General features: G+C 32.1%; 1 protein-coding gene across 1 annotated transcript; it reads left to right on the top strand.

The window, feature by feature from the left end:
* Positions 1 to 215: 215 nt before the first annotated feature.
* Positions 216 to 19,443, top strand: LOC140447679 (anionic trypsin-2-like). Its single transcript, XM_072540511.1, has 5 exons — positions 216 to 427; positions 1,139 to 1,265; positions 12,497 to 12,616; positions 12,863 to 13,003; positions 19,138 to 19,443. Exons 1-5 carry the CDS (start codon positions 216 to 218, stop codon positions 19,282 to 19,284), a joined length of 747 nt encoding a protein of 248 aa, XP_072396612.1. The 3' UTR covers positions 19,285 to 19,443.
* The last annotated feature ends 207 nt before the right edge of the window (positions 19,444 to 19,650 follow it).

A 19,650-nucleotide genomic window follows, 5' to 3' on the forward strand; every position in this document is an offset into this window, starting at 1 on the left:
TGGCTTCTGACAATAACCCTGGTCCGTCTGGCGCCAAAAAAAGGAGAACACAATTCGAATTGAACAAGCCTTTAACGGATGAAGAATTACGACAAATAATGGAAAAATCTGATGATGACAACTTTGATGATTATGAGTCGAATGGAAGCGAAACGCCGATGATGAAGATTTAATAGATTTGACGGATTCGTATTGTGAATCACAGCATTCTAACCATGACATCTGACATCGCTACTGAGGTACAGGTACTGATATTTACTAATCAATATAATTATATATGGGAGGATTCACCTCTGATCAAACAAAATATAATTTTTGTGGGAAATTTTGGATTATTAGTTCAACCTGTAGGCAATAATCCGATAGATTATTTTAATCTCTTGGCAGATGACACATTTTTATCACTTATCGTTGATAAAACAAATAAGTATGCTGAAGAAATTTTCTTAAGTTGAGTTGAAAAAGAGAAATATAGAATAACAAAGTGGAAACCAATTACTATAGGGGAATTGCGTATATTTTTTGGTTTGGTTTTACATATGAGAACAATTAAAATTAACCAAATAAATAATTACTGGAAGAAACACAAATTGCTCAATCTTACTTGCTTTAGTAACTATATGGGAAGAAATCATTTCCTGTTGAATCGTTTCCATTAGAAGTTAAAAAAAATTGTGAAAAACCAAGATCCTAAAAAGTAAACATAACAGAAAGAAGAGAGAGCTCCTAGAGTCTATACAAATTAAATCAAAAAGAATAATAATGCAGTAAATGATAAAAAACATGTCAAAAATTTAAACAAGATATTATTTTAATTTAATTTAAAAACATACAAAAAGATTATCTCAGAACACCTATGATGTTAAAATAACTGATTGCTATAAATAACTAATAAATTTCCATCAAGTAACGGTCGAATCCATCAATTATAGCTTTTAGTTTATGGCATTCTGTATTTTTATGGACTCCGAAGTTGTGTTTGAGTCATCAGATCTTATTTTATATTATTTTGAAAATTATAAAAATGATATTATTGAAACGTCAATAAACGTACTTTAACCTTTAATTGTGGCTCATTTCCATTTAAATAGCAATTGTTTTATTTTAATTCAGGTCTTAATTTATTACATAGTTTTAGGTACGCCGTAGTTGGGGTTTCTGATTTGAGACAAGAAAAAAATTTCCTATCGTTTAAAAAACCTAAGCTGCATGAGAAATTCGACCCCCGAAGAACTAAATTAGAATATGATATAGCGATTGTGAAGGTTGGTAGTCCTAAAAATAATACAATATAGCTTGTCTGAGCTTTCATAATGTTCACTTTTTATTATTTATATTTTATACTTTTTTTTTAAATTGGCTACTTGTAGTTTTCCACTTTCTTTTTTCGTGATCTATTTTCTTATTGCTTTTTGTTTTGAGTCGGTACGTTTCCAATTCCAAATTGTGTTTTCTTCATAAATGGCATAAAATTGTTTGAAATAATATTTTTTGTGATATATGGTATACACAGCCTTTACAGGAAATTAACTTTTCCTTATGGATTTCACAATTTATTTTAGTTATTTCTAAACAATATTATTATTTCTTTAAATTATTTATACAAAAGTTCAATGTGTGTTGTACATTATTTGATTTTATTTCTGTATACATATATTTATGTAGCATATGGATATACGCAATACAATTAATATATATATATATATATATATATATATATATATATATATATATATATATATATATATATATATATATATATATATATATATATATATATATATATATATACAATGAACCAGAAGTATTTGCTGACAACGTAAGGAAGTAAACATTAAATATTGGGTTTGCAGCAATAAAAAATGAAACGTGTACTCTTGTAAATTTTTATTCCAAGCTTTCGGACATTGGTTATGTCCTTCATCAGGGAGAAACTTAATGCGGTTGTATCATCAATGATGCTATGTAATGTTAATAAAATTTATCACAGTCTGTCATCTTTGTTCAATATAAAAAACCTATTTCTATGTTTAAAATTTAAAAAAATTACTTTACATCCACAACACTTAATTATTCTAAACGCTAATATAGCTTAAGTCCAACGGTGTCTTGTTGCGTTACATAAGTTACGGAGATTGTTATTGTTTTCTTTTTTGTCACTGCTAATAAAATAGTCATAAAGCTTGTTTGTTACATCCTGAAATATATTCTCTTTTAAACTCCCTGTGAGTATGCTTTTTATTTGTAGTAATTATAGGTTCTTTAACATGATATAGGTTAGGTAGTGGTTGTATAAGCAGATAATGCTATACCATTTTTTAAAATAGTGGTAGCATTTAGGTAGGCACAATATGTTTTTCTAAGTATATTTCTTTCTGCGTGTAGGCAGTGGTTTTCTTTCGTTATCAATGGTAACAAATCAAAGATCCAGATTTTAATCTCTTCGCCAGGCGGTCGAATCTAACGATATATCGAGTGATTGCTGTCAAAGTCTCTGATATTGTTGGGTGTTTATAAACGGAAAGTTATTTACTTGGCCAGTTTTAATTTATCTTGTCATTTTTAGAGCCTTATATTTCTAAGAATTATATTGTCCACTGTTATGGCTAAAACATGAATGTTGTTTTCTGTACTTGTAGTGTAAATGTTCATGTTTAATATTGTTGCAGATATATGTAATATACAAGGGATATTAGGATATCGGATATCCTAACATTACGATTATTAAAAATATCCGCTGAGATATCCTTAATAAGCCTTGATAAACCTGCTAGAACTTCTGTCTTAGAACTCCAATAAATTTCTGATATACTCAGAAGACCTTAGGGATGGGTGATAGGTAGATCAATCTACAAAAAAGGAAATAACAATGAATGTAAGATTATAAACATATAAATCTCGACTATTCCAGTTTTTAATCAAAAATTCCTAACAGCATTTTCCTCTATCACTACATTATTAACATACATTAACACACATTAAAATAAACATTAAACTAAACAAAACTAGTTATTACGTCCTATTACATATCTCTCCTAGTATTTGCATACCCACCGGACACGCCTTTTTTATTTAGAGCCCAAAACAGAATCTGCCGAGTAATTCTATTATATTATCTCCCCAAGATCAATGAATACAATATTTCTTTATTCCTATACTTTTCCGTCAGTTGCTTTGCATCGAAAATCTTATCATTTGTTGATCTGTCCTGCACAAATTAAAATAACTTTTTGGATATTTCAGTTTCATAACGTATAATTCTATCAATTACTACTATATTTTCATGGTGTTTAACTAATGCTGCACCCATGCTGTCTTTATTGGTTTAACTTGTTTTCTTTTAAATTCTTCGTTAAATAAACTGTCAAAATATTTGAGCTTTGTGCGCAGAGAGTTAAGTCCTAAAACACTGTTTTAAGATAAATGCGTTTCAAGTTTGCAATAATCTGTTCGAGTTATACTTTTGGAGATTTTATAAATTATTTTAAATATTTTTGATCAACTAAATATTTATTTATCTCAATAACATAATCAATAAATAATATAAACAAACCATAGAAGTATCATAAAAAAATATTAAACTTTTTCTTACATGGACTTTCACACAATTTGCACAAATAACATGAAGTTAACACGCTTATCGCATAACACAAACTATTATAAAAAGCATAAAAAATAATATTTAATAATAATAATGGGATTCTTGAGACCAAAGTAAGTTTTAATAAATATTAATACAAAAACATTTAGCAAGAAAAAAAACTTCTGTTTATTCATTTAAGTGATACTAAACCAAACGTTCTGTTTAATAACAAAAATAAAGAAAAACTGATATGAAAAACGAATCAATATTTTTTTAAAGTTTTATTTAGTATTTACATTTTTTTTCTTTTTCCTACCAGTTCGTTTCTTTGCTTTATTTTCTTGATCAGCTGTCATTTTTTTCGTTGTTTTCACATTTACTTTCTTTCTTTTGACAATTGGTTGCACTATTTCTTCATTTCCTTCATAAGGGTAGGTATCCTCTGTTTCATTTGAGGTTGTTAAGTCTTTATAGAATTGGTGAAATACTGGTGAAATATATAAAAGCAGGTTGAGGAGGTCATTTTTTTCTTCTTAGGTATCGGATTTTTTCCTGGGTAACGTAAATTAGGGTTCATATTGTTAATGGTTTCTTTGCCTCTTCTTTTAAAACTAATGCATTGAAACGGTTAATAAAGATCTAAAGAATTCTTACAGTATATTATTGCAGGCTTGTTTTTAACAAACTTCAGCCACTATACATCTCTCCAGCTAAAATTGTTTCCAACAACATCGTCTTTTCGCTGCTGAAGGTCGGTTTTTAGCAGCTTAGCAAAGTCAAAGAAGCTATCTTGATTCATCTCCTCTACAACAAAAGGGCGTTTCTTACCAGTGCTTTGTATAAGTTGCACCCAATCATGAGGATGTTGAATGTTTCCAGCAAAAGCTGTTTTCTTTTTCTCAATAAGAGCCTGTGATATATCGCAGTCCATATGCGTGTGGCCCGGTACCAAAAATTTATGGTTAATCTCTTCTAAGTTAGGGGAATTTTGCAGGGCTACCATACACACAGCTACTTAAGTATTCTTGTTTTGATCACCGCATGTATCTGAGTAAATGGTCAAACTTTTTACAACAGGCTTTATAGCTTCACAAATAAATTTATCTACATATGAGCCAACTTCATTAGCACCTCTGCCATCTACACCTTCATGCCAAAGGTAACAGCAAGTTGTGCCGTTACTGCAGTCGTAAACTGTTAGATCGAAAGTCCAAAGTTGTCGTTTATAGAAGGCCACAGAAGTATGCACGAGTGGAGTGGGAAGGCATTGCTGCATGTCAAATGTCACTCTTTCGGTTGAATCATTAACTTTAGAATTTTCTTTTTCTAACTTTTTAGACTCGTACGCATGCTCAGCGTTATCAAGGTGGTCATTTTTTTTTAAACTCCCGATTTTCATTCTCAGAACATATTTTCAGTTGCACATCTAACTTATTATATTTTGAACAAGTATCTACTTTAGGCTTTTTAATTGTTAAATTTAAGTTGTGGAACTCCTTAGAAAACTTAGTATAGGTTACTGGTTTGGAACTGGTTTCAGATAGGGTACGCTTGTATTCATCATATAGTGCCACTATCGTCAAATGTGTAGAAACAAATTTTTTTCCACAATCTCGTCTTAAGTAGTGGCTTTTATAAGCCGGAATTTCAATTAAAAATTGATTTACTTTATTCTTTTCCAAAATTTAGTTTCTAGCAATCTCCGACTTTTTCCGAATACTTTTAAGAAACAGGTCTTGCAAACAACAACTCTGTTACCATCAACTTCAATGTGACTTGACACTAGTCTGTCTAAATTTGTCACTATTTTCTTTCCTTTCTCTTCTTGTTTAGGGTTCATTTTGATAATGACGCTATGAATCGACACCTCCTGTTATAGTCATTTATGTCCCAATAATCTGCGAAGACATTTTTACAGATATCGTCCGAAACCTTTTCAGCACACTTGTTCCTACACAAATCTAATTTTTTTAACTTTCTAGCTTTTACTGGTTTTCCTTTGCTTGTCTGGTATTCCATGCCTTGATTTTTTAAAGCATTTTTTTCTTCTCTTACTTTCCTGCTTTCACCTTTTAATCCTCTCTTTCTTATAGTTTCAGCTTTTGTAAGAGAAACTTGTGCACGTATTGCTGTAATACAAGTACTGGATGTCTCAACAGAGTTTTCTTTTTCATAAGTACCTTGATTAATTTCATTTACAAAATTATCCGTGTCTTTATATTCTAATGATAAAACAGTTGGTTTTGTTTGTATATATGCTCCAAAATAATTAGCACTTACTAGTACCAAATCTGTGTAAGGGCCTTACTGTCCATCGACTTTCTTTTTTTATGTACTTCGTAATAATCACCTTATGACTCATAAGCAAGCAGGTCTTCGAGTGGACTGTAGTTGGCATCTGTGTCTGAGTCATCTAAATTAATCAGATCCATTAGATAAGGTGAAACACTTGGAGCAGGACTTGAACCTAAAACATTTTTTGTCATCTTCTATCAAAAATATCACTTTCTGTTAAACTTCAATGGGAGAAAAGGTATTGTTATCTTCTGTTCTAATGGTAACGAAAGGGAATATTCAACAGATCATAATAAAAGTAAAATTTCAAAAATTATCTCTTTGAACAAAGAAAATTAGTTTTGCTTTGGACAAAGAAAATTAGTTTTGCTTTGGAAACAATATCAAATTTTTTAAACTTTACCCGACAAAAAATAATGTTTTACTTTTGAGACAAGTTGCATTTCTCCCTCTTTATTATTTCCAGCAGAAAACAATTGTTTAGCAATAGCTCTTAACTGTAGCTCACTACAGTATGTTACTGTTAAGAAAAACAGTTCTATTTTGAACGATCTTTAAAAAAAAACAGAGAGAGCTTTATAATTGTTTTTTTGTGTAAAAGTGAAACGGTTAATTATTATCTACAATAGAAATGATGTAATAAGCATATTGTAAACATTTAGTATTCATTTAACAATCTATGAACACTAGCAGAATATAAGTAAACTAATGTTGAACTTAGTACTGAACTTTGTGGCAGACCTTGATTTAAAACTCTTGCTTCATGTACAATATTTCAAGGATATTTTAACTATAGTATTCTGTGATAATATATGTTTAATATCTTCTTCTTCCTATGTTGTCTCCATTAACGGAGGTTGGCGACCACATTTCTGAAAGTTTCTCTGTCTTTTGCAATGTAGAATAATTCGTCTACAGTCATGTTTGTCCAGTCTCGAATATTTCGCAGCCATGACTTCCTCTTTCTACCTATTCCCTTTTTGCCATCGACTCTACCCTGCATGATGACCTGCAGAAGACTATATTTATCATTCCTCAGTATGTGTCCAAGGTATGCAGTTTTGCGTACTTTTATTGTTCTCAACAATTTTTTGTCTCAACCCATCCTTCTCAGCACTTTCTCACTGGTGACCCTGGCAGTCCATGGAACTCTCAACATTTTGCGGTATATCCTAAGTTCAAAGGCTTCAAGCTTCTTAACTATTTGCGCTTTTAACGTCCATATTTCTACCCCGTATATTAGTTGGGACCAGAGGTAAGATTCAACAAACCACAGTCTCAGCGCAGTATTCAGATTTGTGTCACAGAACAATTGCTTGAATTTTAAGAACGCTGTCCTTGCATTTCTATTCGTATTTATTATATTATTACAGATTTTATTATTGAAACCAAGTGAACACATTCTATATTAAAGCATATTAAGATCTACTATATCATAAGCTTCTTTTATATCCAGAAAGAAACAAACTATGTAGGTACCTATTTTTAGACAGCGAATTTGTATATTTGTAATTAACTTTGTCACTACATCTAACGATCCAAGGCCCCTGCAAAATTCATACTTTTCCTTTTTTTGTATTGTTTCATATCTTATTTAATTTTTCTCAATCAGCAAACATTCTCCAACTCCACTTCTCATTACGTTTCCCTACATACCACAATTTGTATCATTCACCTAGATCTTTTGAGCTTTGTATTATATAATCTGCTTATATAAATTGTTTGAATGCAAGTAAGTCGTACACTTTTTCTTTTAATCATATTTACCAAGAAGTTTAGAATCTTCCTGGGGGTTATGAGCGCGATGATTGGTGGATTGAGTAGCTTAGAAGCCGCGTTCATGCCCACAGTAAGTCCCAAGTCCGGATAAAAGAGGAGGCTTGATGGGCCAGGTTAGCATCCTATCCATAGTAAAAGAAAACAAGGCTCAATTAACCGATAAAATACCTAGAAACCTGATAAAAACCTAAGATGACGAACCACGCAAAGAAAAGGTAAACGAGAAGAAAAAATAAGCCCACAATCAGATTAGCAACATGGAACATTACTTATTTCAATAACAAAGAGCAAGAGATAGTAGAAGAACTAATAAATAAAAACATAGACATTTGTGCAATCCAATAAACCAAGACGAAAGGTAAAGGCCAATGAGACTATAACCAATATTTTCTAGCATACAGTGGAGTAAAGAAGGAAGAACGAGCACGAGCAGAAGTAGGTATACTTGTCCATAAAAATTTTAAAGACAACATGAATAACTGCCGTTATATCTCCGAAAGAATAATACATATGAACATCACAATGGACTATCAAAAATTAAATGTTAAAAAAACAATTACAAACCATCCTGGATGAAATACCTCATGAAAAGCCCTTAATTCGCATGGGTGACTTTAATGCACAAATCGGAAATCAAATAGTTTCAGGAGTAAAACAAAGATTTATTGAAAACCATGTCAACGCAAATGGAAAACTCATGGCTAATCTCTATGCTTTTAACGCACTGAGAATCAATAATACATTTTTCGACCATAAGCTCCAGTATAAATATACATTTGAAAACTCCAGGGGACATAAATCTATGATTGATTTTATAGACTCAGCAGACGCAGGGAGTGAACACAAACTGGTACTAGCAAAGCTAAGAATGAAAATACCACCAAAACATTTTTCTCAGGAAATCTCCGAGGAAAAATTCAATGTAGAGTCACTGTAGAACGACTCTATTTCTCTACGAGAAATATACCCAAGGAGGATAGCTCAGCAAATAGAGCTGAAACAAATAGACGACATCAACGATATAAACGCGAGCTGGGAGAAAATTAAAAACAACATTGAAGAAGCAGCAACAGAAGCTCTAGGAAAACGCAAAGTTATACTGAACAAAAGCAACAACAACTGTACACCAAAGTTTAGAAACATCAAATACCCCAGAATCCCGAGACACTTATAAAAGAATAGGAAATGAAACAAAGCAGTTGGTGAGAAGAACAAAAAAAAATGAACACTGGAAGCAGTTTACAAAAAGGATGGAAAGCGACTTCTACAGTACACAAAAACAAATATGGAGATTCATAAGAAACCAAGGGAAAGAAATGGCAGAATTGAAGGAATACAATAACATACCAGCAAACGAATGGGAAAGATAACTTACGGAACTGTTTAAAGCAAAGTAAAATAATAATCAACTCAATAACATATCTGAATTAGGACTAGAAATAAAAATCAGTTTTCAGGAAGTAGAAATAGCCATAAATTCACTCAAAAATAGAAAGTCACCAGGACCTGACGGAATAACCAACGAGCTACTTAAACACGAAGGAGAAAGTGTAACCCTAGAGATGACAAAACTTATACAAAAACTAATATTGCACATAACAAAACAGCATAATGATGTTCAAGAAAGAAGATAAAGACCCCAACAATTATAGAGGTATAAATCTCCTAAACACTGCACTTAAGCTTATCACAAAAGTCCTAACGAACAAAATCAATAAACTAACAACTCTATCAGATGAACGACAAGTATTCAGATCCGAAAGATCCTGCGTAGACGCCGTATTTGCACTAAGACAAATCGCAAAAAAGATCATCGAGTACAATAAACCAGCATATCTATGTTTATAGACCTGACAAAGGCTTTCGATCGCAACCAAGTGGAAGACGTCTTACATCTACTGTATTAAAAAAACATACCAATCAATATTATACAAACCATCGAAAATATTTACTTCCATAATCGACTACAGGCAAAGGTAAATGGAAAACTAACAGAGTGTATACCAGTACAAATCGGAGTCAGGCAAGGGACTCGTAAGCCCACTTCTCTTTAATATAATAATGGACAAAATAATATAAGCAGTACGTAAAGGTCATGACTACAGAGTGAGGAACAAAGAAATCCAAATATTAGGTTATGCAGACAACGCCACATTAATCGCCGAGAAGAAGACGAACTCCAAAGATTAACACACATCATTAATACAACAGCCAAGAAATACAATACAATACTATCAGCAGAAAAAAAAAACAAATTTATGACAACATCTAAATATCCACTACGATGTAAAATCAAAATTGATGGGAAGATAATAAAGCAGGAAGCAGGGTTTAGATATCTTGGAATAGGTATAACTAGTTACGGAGATGTTGAAGAAGAAGTACGACAACAAAGCTTAAAATCAAGTAAAGCGACGGGATCTCTTAATGACACAGCCTGGAAGAACAAACACCTAAGACAAGACACAAAAACAAGAATCTATAAAGCAGCAATTAGACTTATATTAACACACATGGCGGAGACAAGAGCTGACAAATCTAAAACCAGACGACTACTAGAAACAACAGAGATGAAAACACTACGACGAATATCAGGGAACAGTCTGTTGGATAGGGAGTGAAGCGAAAACATAAGAAGAGCATGCAATATAGAAGACATAAATGGATGGGTGAAAAAACGGAAACAAGAGTGGAAGGAACACATTAGAAGAATAGCAGAGGATAGTATAGTACGAATAGCACGAGGTAAGTCACAAAATGGATGAAGAAGTATTGGCAAACCAAGAAAAAGATGGTGCGACAATTTATACAATTAAGGAGGCTAATATTGAATAAGAAACAGGCTGTAAAGCATACATACAAAAATGAAGAAGAAGACCAAGAAGTTTAGAATCTTCCAAGATTCTAAGCGAGAAACTAATTCTCCAAGAACAGCGGGTTTGCATATTTTTTATGTGAGTGGTCCGGGACCTAACCAACTATCTGCTTTTATACAGATAGATCTTGATAGCTTCAACAAATCTTCTTAGATACTACAGATCTAGTTAAAAAAAATCTTTCCCAATTTCTGCTGCTCTTGGGGTTCAGAAGTGGTGTGTATGAACCGATTAACAACTCTGGTTGCATTATTTTTACGTTACCTGCTTATCTTGGTCAGAATGTTTTGATTTTCACTACGTCAGCTTCGACAATATATCTTAGCGACTTACTTTAAATCTTTTGTTTCATCTACGTAGTTAATATTCACTCTTCCGTGTAATAATTTATTTTTTTCCTCAGAGTAGTAGGATTCGGTTTTCGTTTTAATATCTTCTCAAAAATTTTATACCCAACATTCAGCAATGAGATATCGCTATATTTGCTAGAAACAGAAATTAATGAATTTAGCTACACCTTCGCTATGTTTATTTTTTTCAATTACCATTTTTATTAGGTTTATATGTTTTTTATTGGATAAATCAAGTTTAACTTGAGAATATCCGTCAATCATAAGGAAAACACCAGGGAAAAAAAACTCATAATACTATCTCGACATGGTAAGTATTTGGTCTTACATTTAGTTTACTTTCAATAAACACCAAATTCTATATTTATGTGTATGTTATCTAAAAAAACATAAATGATGTAACCTCGATATAATATTGGCTAAGTAAAAGGGGTATTTTTTAATGTTTTTATTTATTAAGAGTGAACTTAATTTAAGACCAAATACTTACTATGTCGGGATAGAATTATGAGGCTTGTTCTGAGTTTTTCCTCAGGATTTACTATCGAATCACTAACAGGAGAATTTTACTGCTATACTCGGTTCGGTATTCCCAGTCCGAACTGTCTAGTGAATTTAGTAATTATTGTTTTGCGAAGTTAGTTACTTTTTGACAGACTAAAAGTGGCTGGAAATTACTATACAACCAAGCACACGTACTCATAGCTAATATTAATAGTAAACAAACTAAATAGTAACAAAATAGAACTTTGCGAAATACCGACCATCAATATTTATTTATATGTACCATATAATAAATAGTAATGTTAAATTATAACAACTAAAATATGTTTTTTAAATATATTCTTCTTCTTAGTGGGATATAATAGTAGGATACTTAAGCTATTAATCCTGAGAAGTAGGAATTGTTGTGTTGTAGGTTTCCGACAATGAATCTGTCAAAATATGCCCGAGCTAAGCGAATGGAATATATTTACTGTCATTGTTATGTCATCATTGCGTGTGGTTGTCTTTTAAAGACGATTTACCTGCTATGATTTTTTCTGACGGATATTCTAAAGTTAAAGTTGATTTCATGTATTCGAATTGACTATCCTACAATAAAGTCGTATCAGTAACGCAATTCAGCAATATTGGAAATATTATTATAAAGTCTTGAATTTTAAAATTTATAATATATGTATTAACTGTCAGTATAAATAAGGTTAAATGATAAAATAAATTATTAAGAGAATTTTTCACAGCAAAATACAACATTTGTGTATGAACTGTCAATATATGAACTGTTAATAGAAATGAGGTTAAATGATTAAATAAATTATTAAAAGAATTTTTCACAGCAAAACACAAAATTTGTTTGTATTATTAATGTAATTATAAGTTTAATTTTAAGAACGACTATCGAAGTAGAAATCCAAACGTCAAAAATAAACTTATTTTAAACCTAGATTGTGGCTTATGCGAAATAAAAACAGTAATTGTATTAAGATGCCATAAGGAAATAGGTTCAGAACAATATTTATTTTTCTTGTTTGTATTTGCTTCATTAGGTATATTTGTCACAATATTTGCATTTTGTTATAAAAATTATTTAACAAATTTATTAATTTTAGTTGACACAAAAAGTTGTATTTTCGTCCAAGGTTCAACCCATACGTCTACCAAAACCCGACATTTACGTACCAACTGGAACATCAGTTATTACTGCGGGATGGGGATATACAGTTGCAGGGGTAAATATATTAATACATAAATATATATAAATATATATATATATATATATATATATATATATATATATATATATATATATATATATATATATATATGTATATGTATATATATAATATATATGTATATATATATATATATATATATATATATATATATATATATATATATATATATATATTATTAGAGATAGTTTTAATAAAAACTTTTAAATCATTTAATTTTATTTTTTATTTCTTATTTTCTAGGCTTCTAGAGGATCGGATGTGTTGATGGAAGTCAAGATCAACATAATTGACTGGAAAATATGTAATATGCTTTACAAGGACAAACTAACAGAAAGAGTGATCTGTGCAGGAGATATAAATGGAGGAGTAGATTCATGTCACGTAATAAATTAATTTATTAAAACCTGTATAAATTTAATACTCCGCTGAATATAGACATTTAAAATAACAAAAATTCCCCGAAACCAAATATTAGTGAAGAGCTGGGGTTTACTACTACAAATAAAGTTTTAAAATCTCCATCGATTTTATGTGTGCTACGAGGACAAAATTTGAGGGTTTTCAGATTTAGCTCGAAACCAGTAAATTTTATCAAAAAAATCTCTAAACAAATTTGTAGATCATGTAATTCTCTACAAAAATGATTTCCACACTTTTTTTCTTAAGAGCAACCATTCCTGAGATATGGCGATTCTAAGAATCACATTATACATGATAATGCACTATTTTCACGCCACCTGTGAGGTAGTGTACTCGGCGCGTTTTTTACCCATAATTGTGCGGTTGACCCTCGTTTCTAATATTGAATTAATTTAGTATTAAACTGATCAAGTAATTTTTCACATATTTTATTATCTTCTTTAATGTTATAGTATGAAAGAATGTTATTTAGGATATTTTCAACGGTAATATCAAGATTCGCATCCATTACTTCATCAATAGCGAGCTCTTTTAATATTCTTAGTGCTAAAGTGAGTCGAAGTATTGCATGAGCTGGAACGGCTCTCGCGTAAGCATTACCATTAAGTATTTTCTCTAAAGATTTAGGTGCATAAACTTCAGCCAGTAAAGGGGGTAGGCGCAAAATCTTGCTCCAATAATATTTAAATGCATTCATTTTTTTTCGAATCCTAAGAAAACTAATAACTACTTTTAAAACATTTAAACGCAGAATGAAAGGTTACCTAATTACCGCGGGTCGAAAGACCCTCAGAATAAACAAAAATTTTCTTTTGAATAAAATATTTGAAATTAAAAATCACACTACATTTTCTCTTCTCTTTTCATCCCTCTAACTTATTAAAATAAACAATATAAAAGTTTTTAGGGACTTTTGACCCTCCTCGGTAATAATGTAATATTCAGTGTTTAAATTTTTAAAAAATACTTTTCTCAGGATTCGAAAAAAATTAATGCATTTAATTAACATTGGACCAAGCTTTTGCGCCTATCATCTTAAACCACTTCCTTGCGTAATATAACCGATTGCTTCAAAAAATGACGTAAGCAAGTGAAATCCTTCTAGTCTTATATTCTTCAGATTGTTCAGGGGCAGCAGATACAGTCTCGCGAGCTTTCGCATACAGAGATTGATCAAAAGTAATTATACATACTTTGTGGTTATAACGTTTAGCATTCTTTAAAGCACAAAGTATATTGTATTGTAATTACTTGCTGGTTGAACAAATGGCAAAAATGTTATTTTTGACTTGGAAAAATGTAACCATTCCAACCAGGTAGAGAAGAATTTTTGTATTTCATGTCACATCAAGTTTTTTCAAAAAAGCAATTGCTACCGCAGCTTTCAAAGTTTTTAGCCACCTGTCTTTTTCATTTAAGTATTTTTTATCAGGCCAGACTTAACTTAAAATATCTTGGTATGTGTCAATTAAACAAATAAATTTTAATTGTCCAGGCTTCTCTGTAATAATAATTCTACTGCCATACTTCAATTTCAATCGTATTTTTATATTTCTGTCATTTAAAGTTACATCTTGGATATTAGAAGTAGTTATTAAATTCAACTTATATTACATAAACTATTTTTCCTAATTCATCTGTATATTTGAACTGATTATATCTTAATGGGTTCCAAACTCTAAGTCGTGAAATAGTTCGGTACTACATAATCTTGCTCCAAATCGTTGGCTTCATTATTGGTATCTAATAAATCGGGTCGTAAAGCTGGAATCTCATCAAGTTTATAAATTGTATTATCCAATTAATCACCTGAGTCATAATCACTATTGTTATTTTGTAAAGCAGCTTCCATTTTTGTTTACTCCTCTGAAACCTTTGACTACCTCTGAAAGAGATAAAACTGCGGAAGTTGATGGTGAATCTGTATCTGATCTCTGTCCAAAAGAAACTGAAACCACTCGGACTAAAGGTGATTAAGGCCTTGATGTTTGCGCAGCAGTTACTCTAGTAGCTAATATCGTCGGTTGAACGCAATAGTGGCTTAACTCAAAAATTGACAAAATTGAGTTAACATCACCAGAGGGCCTAAAAGAGCCTTATTTATGACCTGCAAAGCTGGTACGATAATATTAGCAAAAATTTCCGCTAGACATCACTAGTTCCCGCTATGACATGTTATCGGTTGAGATAAATTGTTTTTTGCAGTACTGGCCGTTTTAAGTTGTGCTGTGGAAGTTGAAACCTGTCGATATCGAGTTTCTATACAATACCGATACTTTTGAGTTGTGCCGCTATAGCAAACAATTTTAGATATTTTCAAAACTGTATCAGTGAGAATTTTGGAGTTCCTTTTTTTGGAAACGCTTTTTTTCCTTGCTGTGTTTTGTTTTCGATGTCTCTTTTGGTAGTGGCTTTTTTAGATATTATAGATCCGAGATATTTATATCCATTGCATGTTTTTGTGTTTCTAATTTCTAACTGTGGATCTTTTTCATCACCTCCTATTTTAGGATACTTTGTCTTTGACATATTCATATTGAGGCCCCATTTTTCATATTCTTTCTGTAGTTTTCTAAACATGTTGTCCATGTCTTCCTCGTCATTTGCTATGACTATCTGATCATCTGCGAAAAATAAAGTTGTTAGACATTTACCACCTCCTATGTATATTCCCATCCTGGATACTTGCTTCCTTCACTGCTCTAGCGATGATTAAATATATATTTTAAATAAGGTCGGAGATGTAGAATATCCTTGTTATACCCCCTTTGTTATTTTAAATGATTCAGAGATATAAAGTTTCCTTCTTTACCTACACTTCTTGCTTTTTTGTATATATTTGCGATATCATCCACATACTCTCTACTGAGACCTACTTAACTTTCGTCAATGTTTAAAAAAGTGTTTTTAAAGGTCCGTATCGTATTCCTTCTCTAAATCTACAAACAATAGATGAGTAGATAGATTCCTTGCCTTCCGTCTTTCGATTACCTGCTGCAGAACTAATAGACCATCCGTGCACGATCTTTCTGCACAAAATCCATTTTATGCTTCTATTACTTCGTATTCTGATTCTATTCTTGCTTTTATTATTCCTTACAACGTTCCCACTGAGCTGATAGCAGTTATTTCCCTATAATTAGAGTATTTGCGTTTATCCCCTTTTTTGTATATTGAGCTGATGTATCCAACATTCCAATCATCAGGGATATTTTGTCCTTTTAAGCATTTGTGAAATAGTTTAACCAACATCTCGTATAATATTTTTGGTCCATACTTTACTAACTCAATTTGGATGTCTTCAGATCCTACTGCTTTACTGTTTTTCGATCTTTTGAGGGCATCGCTTAACTCTCCGGTTGTTATCTCAATTATTTGTGTATGTTCGGACATTTCTTTCATTTCGATCTCTTGGAATTTACATCTATCCTCTGTCAGTAAGACCCTCCATTCGGCTCGCGGAGATAAGAATACGGCCGAGTCAATTTACCCTGCCTGTCGTAAAAGGCGACTAATCGGAAGAAAATGAGAGGTGGAGAGCCATCGCTTGAGGTGTCGGGTTTGTAGAAACGCACGCAGGGTGCTTTGGTGTTACGGTCACCGGTCTACATTTCTAGTATCTGAGACGAGACTCTCGTGGTACCACTCTACTCTTATTTCCACAAGAGCCAGGTGCGGTTGAACACGCTGCGACTTTGACGCAATCCTTCCCCATTAGGGGTGCTGAGACCGGCATGTATCCACCTTGGGAGATACAAGAGTGGTAGAATAGAGATCCTCGGCGACGACTTGCCTCCGTGCAAGGAAGAATTTCTCTAACTGCGTTCACCTTTCCGCCCCCGGGTGGGGGGACTAACGGATGGGTGTGCGTAATCGCCAACGCAGGTACTACGGAGAGGGTGGAGATCCGCGATGTTTCGTGCAATGCGCCACCCTCATAATGGTGTCGGACTCTAAGGGCCAGTAGTTCCGCTTACGGTCGTATGCCGAAAGGCCAGGTAAACCAGGGTCCTGCCAATGTTTTCATTGGAGGGAACACGAATTCTTTTAATGTCAGTAAGACCTCATAATGGTGTTTCCACTGTTTTAGATCTACTAACTGTAAGTTGAATTTTTCCTCTCCTTTCCTTTGGAGAGACTTTATCACCTTCCAAGCTTGCCCAACTCTTGTTTCACCTATATACCTATCCACCTCTGTACATCTTCGTTCCCACATCTCATTTTTACTTTTCACTACTTCCTTTTTTACATCTAGATTTAATTTTTTATATATTTTGTAATATTCCTCCTTTCTCGTTGACATCCATTTCTGATAAGCAATTTTCTTCTTGTTTACTAATGTTTGCATATTCTCTGGCCACCATTCTTGATTTTTTACTTGCAGCCTCATGAATGCATTTTTTAAGTTACTGGTATAATTCTTCCGCTGATATATATTTTCTCGATCTACATTTTGTAATTTTGTGGCCAGCCGTAATTTGTAAAAAATTTCGCTGATTCTTCTTTTAAGCTTTCTAGGTTATATTTAAGAGATGTTACTTTTTGTTCCTTTTCTATACTAACTTCCACGTTGGCCATAAGTAAACGATGGTCGAATCCACATTCTGTTTCACGGTATACCCTTACGTCAGTTGCTTTCAGCTGGGAAGTTTGACCTTGGATTACTTGGTCGGTTATCGAGCGCAGATTCCTGGTAGGTTGTATCCATGTAAATTTGTGGATGTCTCTATGTTGAAAAAATCCATTCCAAATTTGGAGGGACATTGTTTCACAAAAATCTCTAAGACGCATTCCGTTGTCATTGGTTATTTGTTCCCCTAATATAAAGATTTCACAGTTTTCTTTAACTTCAGAGAGTATTTCATTCATCTTGTTGTAGAAATCGTCTTTACTTTCTGGATTTGCATTTTCATTTGGGGCATAAACTCAGACAATTACGATGTTGTGCCCATTCTTTTTTATTTCCAGTATTAGCAGTTGTTCATTTACTTCAGTCCACGATTTAATATTGTTTTTCAGATTTTTTTGAATGGCAATAGAGACTACTCTCTTAGCTCTGTTATCTTCATTATACTCACTCCACTGTAGATACTTATATATTCTCCTATCTCTTCATTTCCTTTTCTCTTTTTTTTTAATTTATATTTAAATGGGAATAAGCCACAATTAAAGTTTAAAATACGTTTATTGACGTTTTTTTTTTTGGTCTTTTTCTTTATTTTTCTTTCCGCTAATTCGTTGAATACTATTGCTTGTTTGGTAACAAGTCCTTGTACATTCCATGTAGCTAATATCATTTTCCTTTTCCGTTGCATTAGTCGTCTTTGTTATGATCCATCCTTTGTATTTCGAGGCTTCTGGTCGAAATTTTTAGCATCTAGTTCTTTTGACAAGGGATGAGTTGCTAGCCCATCGCCTCAACCCTCCTCATTTATCCAGGCTTGGAACCAGCACCGGCATTTACTGAGCTACTCAATCCACCCAGCACTTACCAGAGGCGAATTTATTTGTTAGTTAATAAGAAATAAAATGTAGTTTGTAGAATATGTATGTAGAAGAATTGTTAATAGATGCTGACATTTACTTAAGTAATTATTAGCTTGTTTCTATTTGGTGCCGTCGTCATAATATCCTGATTTACAAATATTTATTCTTAAATTATTGTTTTGAAAAAACTTATCTACTTATGTTATGGTTTCTTGTGATTCCATAAATTGATAAAAATAAGCTAGGGAACTATTTTGCATATTACGCTTGAGAGAGGGAAGTTCAGTTGCAGTTTTAAATGGATTTTATATGTATTCTGTTTGTCATGTAGAATTTTTTTTTAAATATTAGCTACTTCTAGAACCTGAGATTCATATTTACATGTAGAATTAAACAAGTCTACATATGTTAACCTATTTTTAGCTGAAATTGTGCTTTGTTCTGATTAGAGATAGCAAATAATTTTTCTTTAGGTTCAATTTGCCGTTTTTGGTGAAATATTTTGAAAGTACAACAAATTGTGTATTTAAACATGTTTATTTTATTTTTCCTTAACAATTACTATAAGTATGTACTACTGAACTAGTATGAAATATTTACTATTACAGGGCGATTCGGGAGGACCACTGGAGTTAAATGGTACATTAATTGGCGTCGTATCCTCCGGAGGAATTTGTGGAGCACCCTTTTCACCTGGAATTTATACCAAAGTATCAGATTTTGTATCATGGATTAACAAAAACATTGACATTTAGTGCCTATCGAAAATAATTATTGTAAACTAATTAGTATTATAGTTGTGGCAGAAAATCTCTTTAATAAAATATTGAGACTATTTGTTACAAAAATTATAATAAACTAAGTATAGTTAACAATAAATTTTAAAATAAATGAAAATATTTCAATAAAAATTTTCTGCATATCTACTCTTTTACTATATGTTTGTTATTATCTGGAAATATCTCCCGACAAAAATCATATTAATTATTGTTTACTTATAGCCCAGGGAAATAAGCTTTTTTTTTCGTGGCACTCGTTCGGCCAGGCAAATGACAGTTGTTTTAGTAGTATTGATAACAAAAACCTGTATGCTTCCTTCAGTCGATTTTTTTGACTTAATT

The sequence above is a fragment of the Diabrotica undecimpunctata genome, chromosome 1, assembly GCF_040954645.1.
Source record: "Diabrotica undecimpunctata isolate CICGRU chromosome 1, icDiaUnde3, whole genome shotgun sequence".
NCBI classification, from domain to species: domain Eukaryota; kingdom Metazoa; phylum Arthropoda; class Insecta; order Coleoptera; family Chrysomelidae; genus Diabrotica; species Diabrotica undecimpunctata.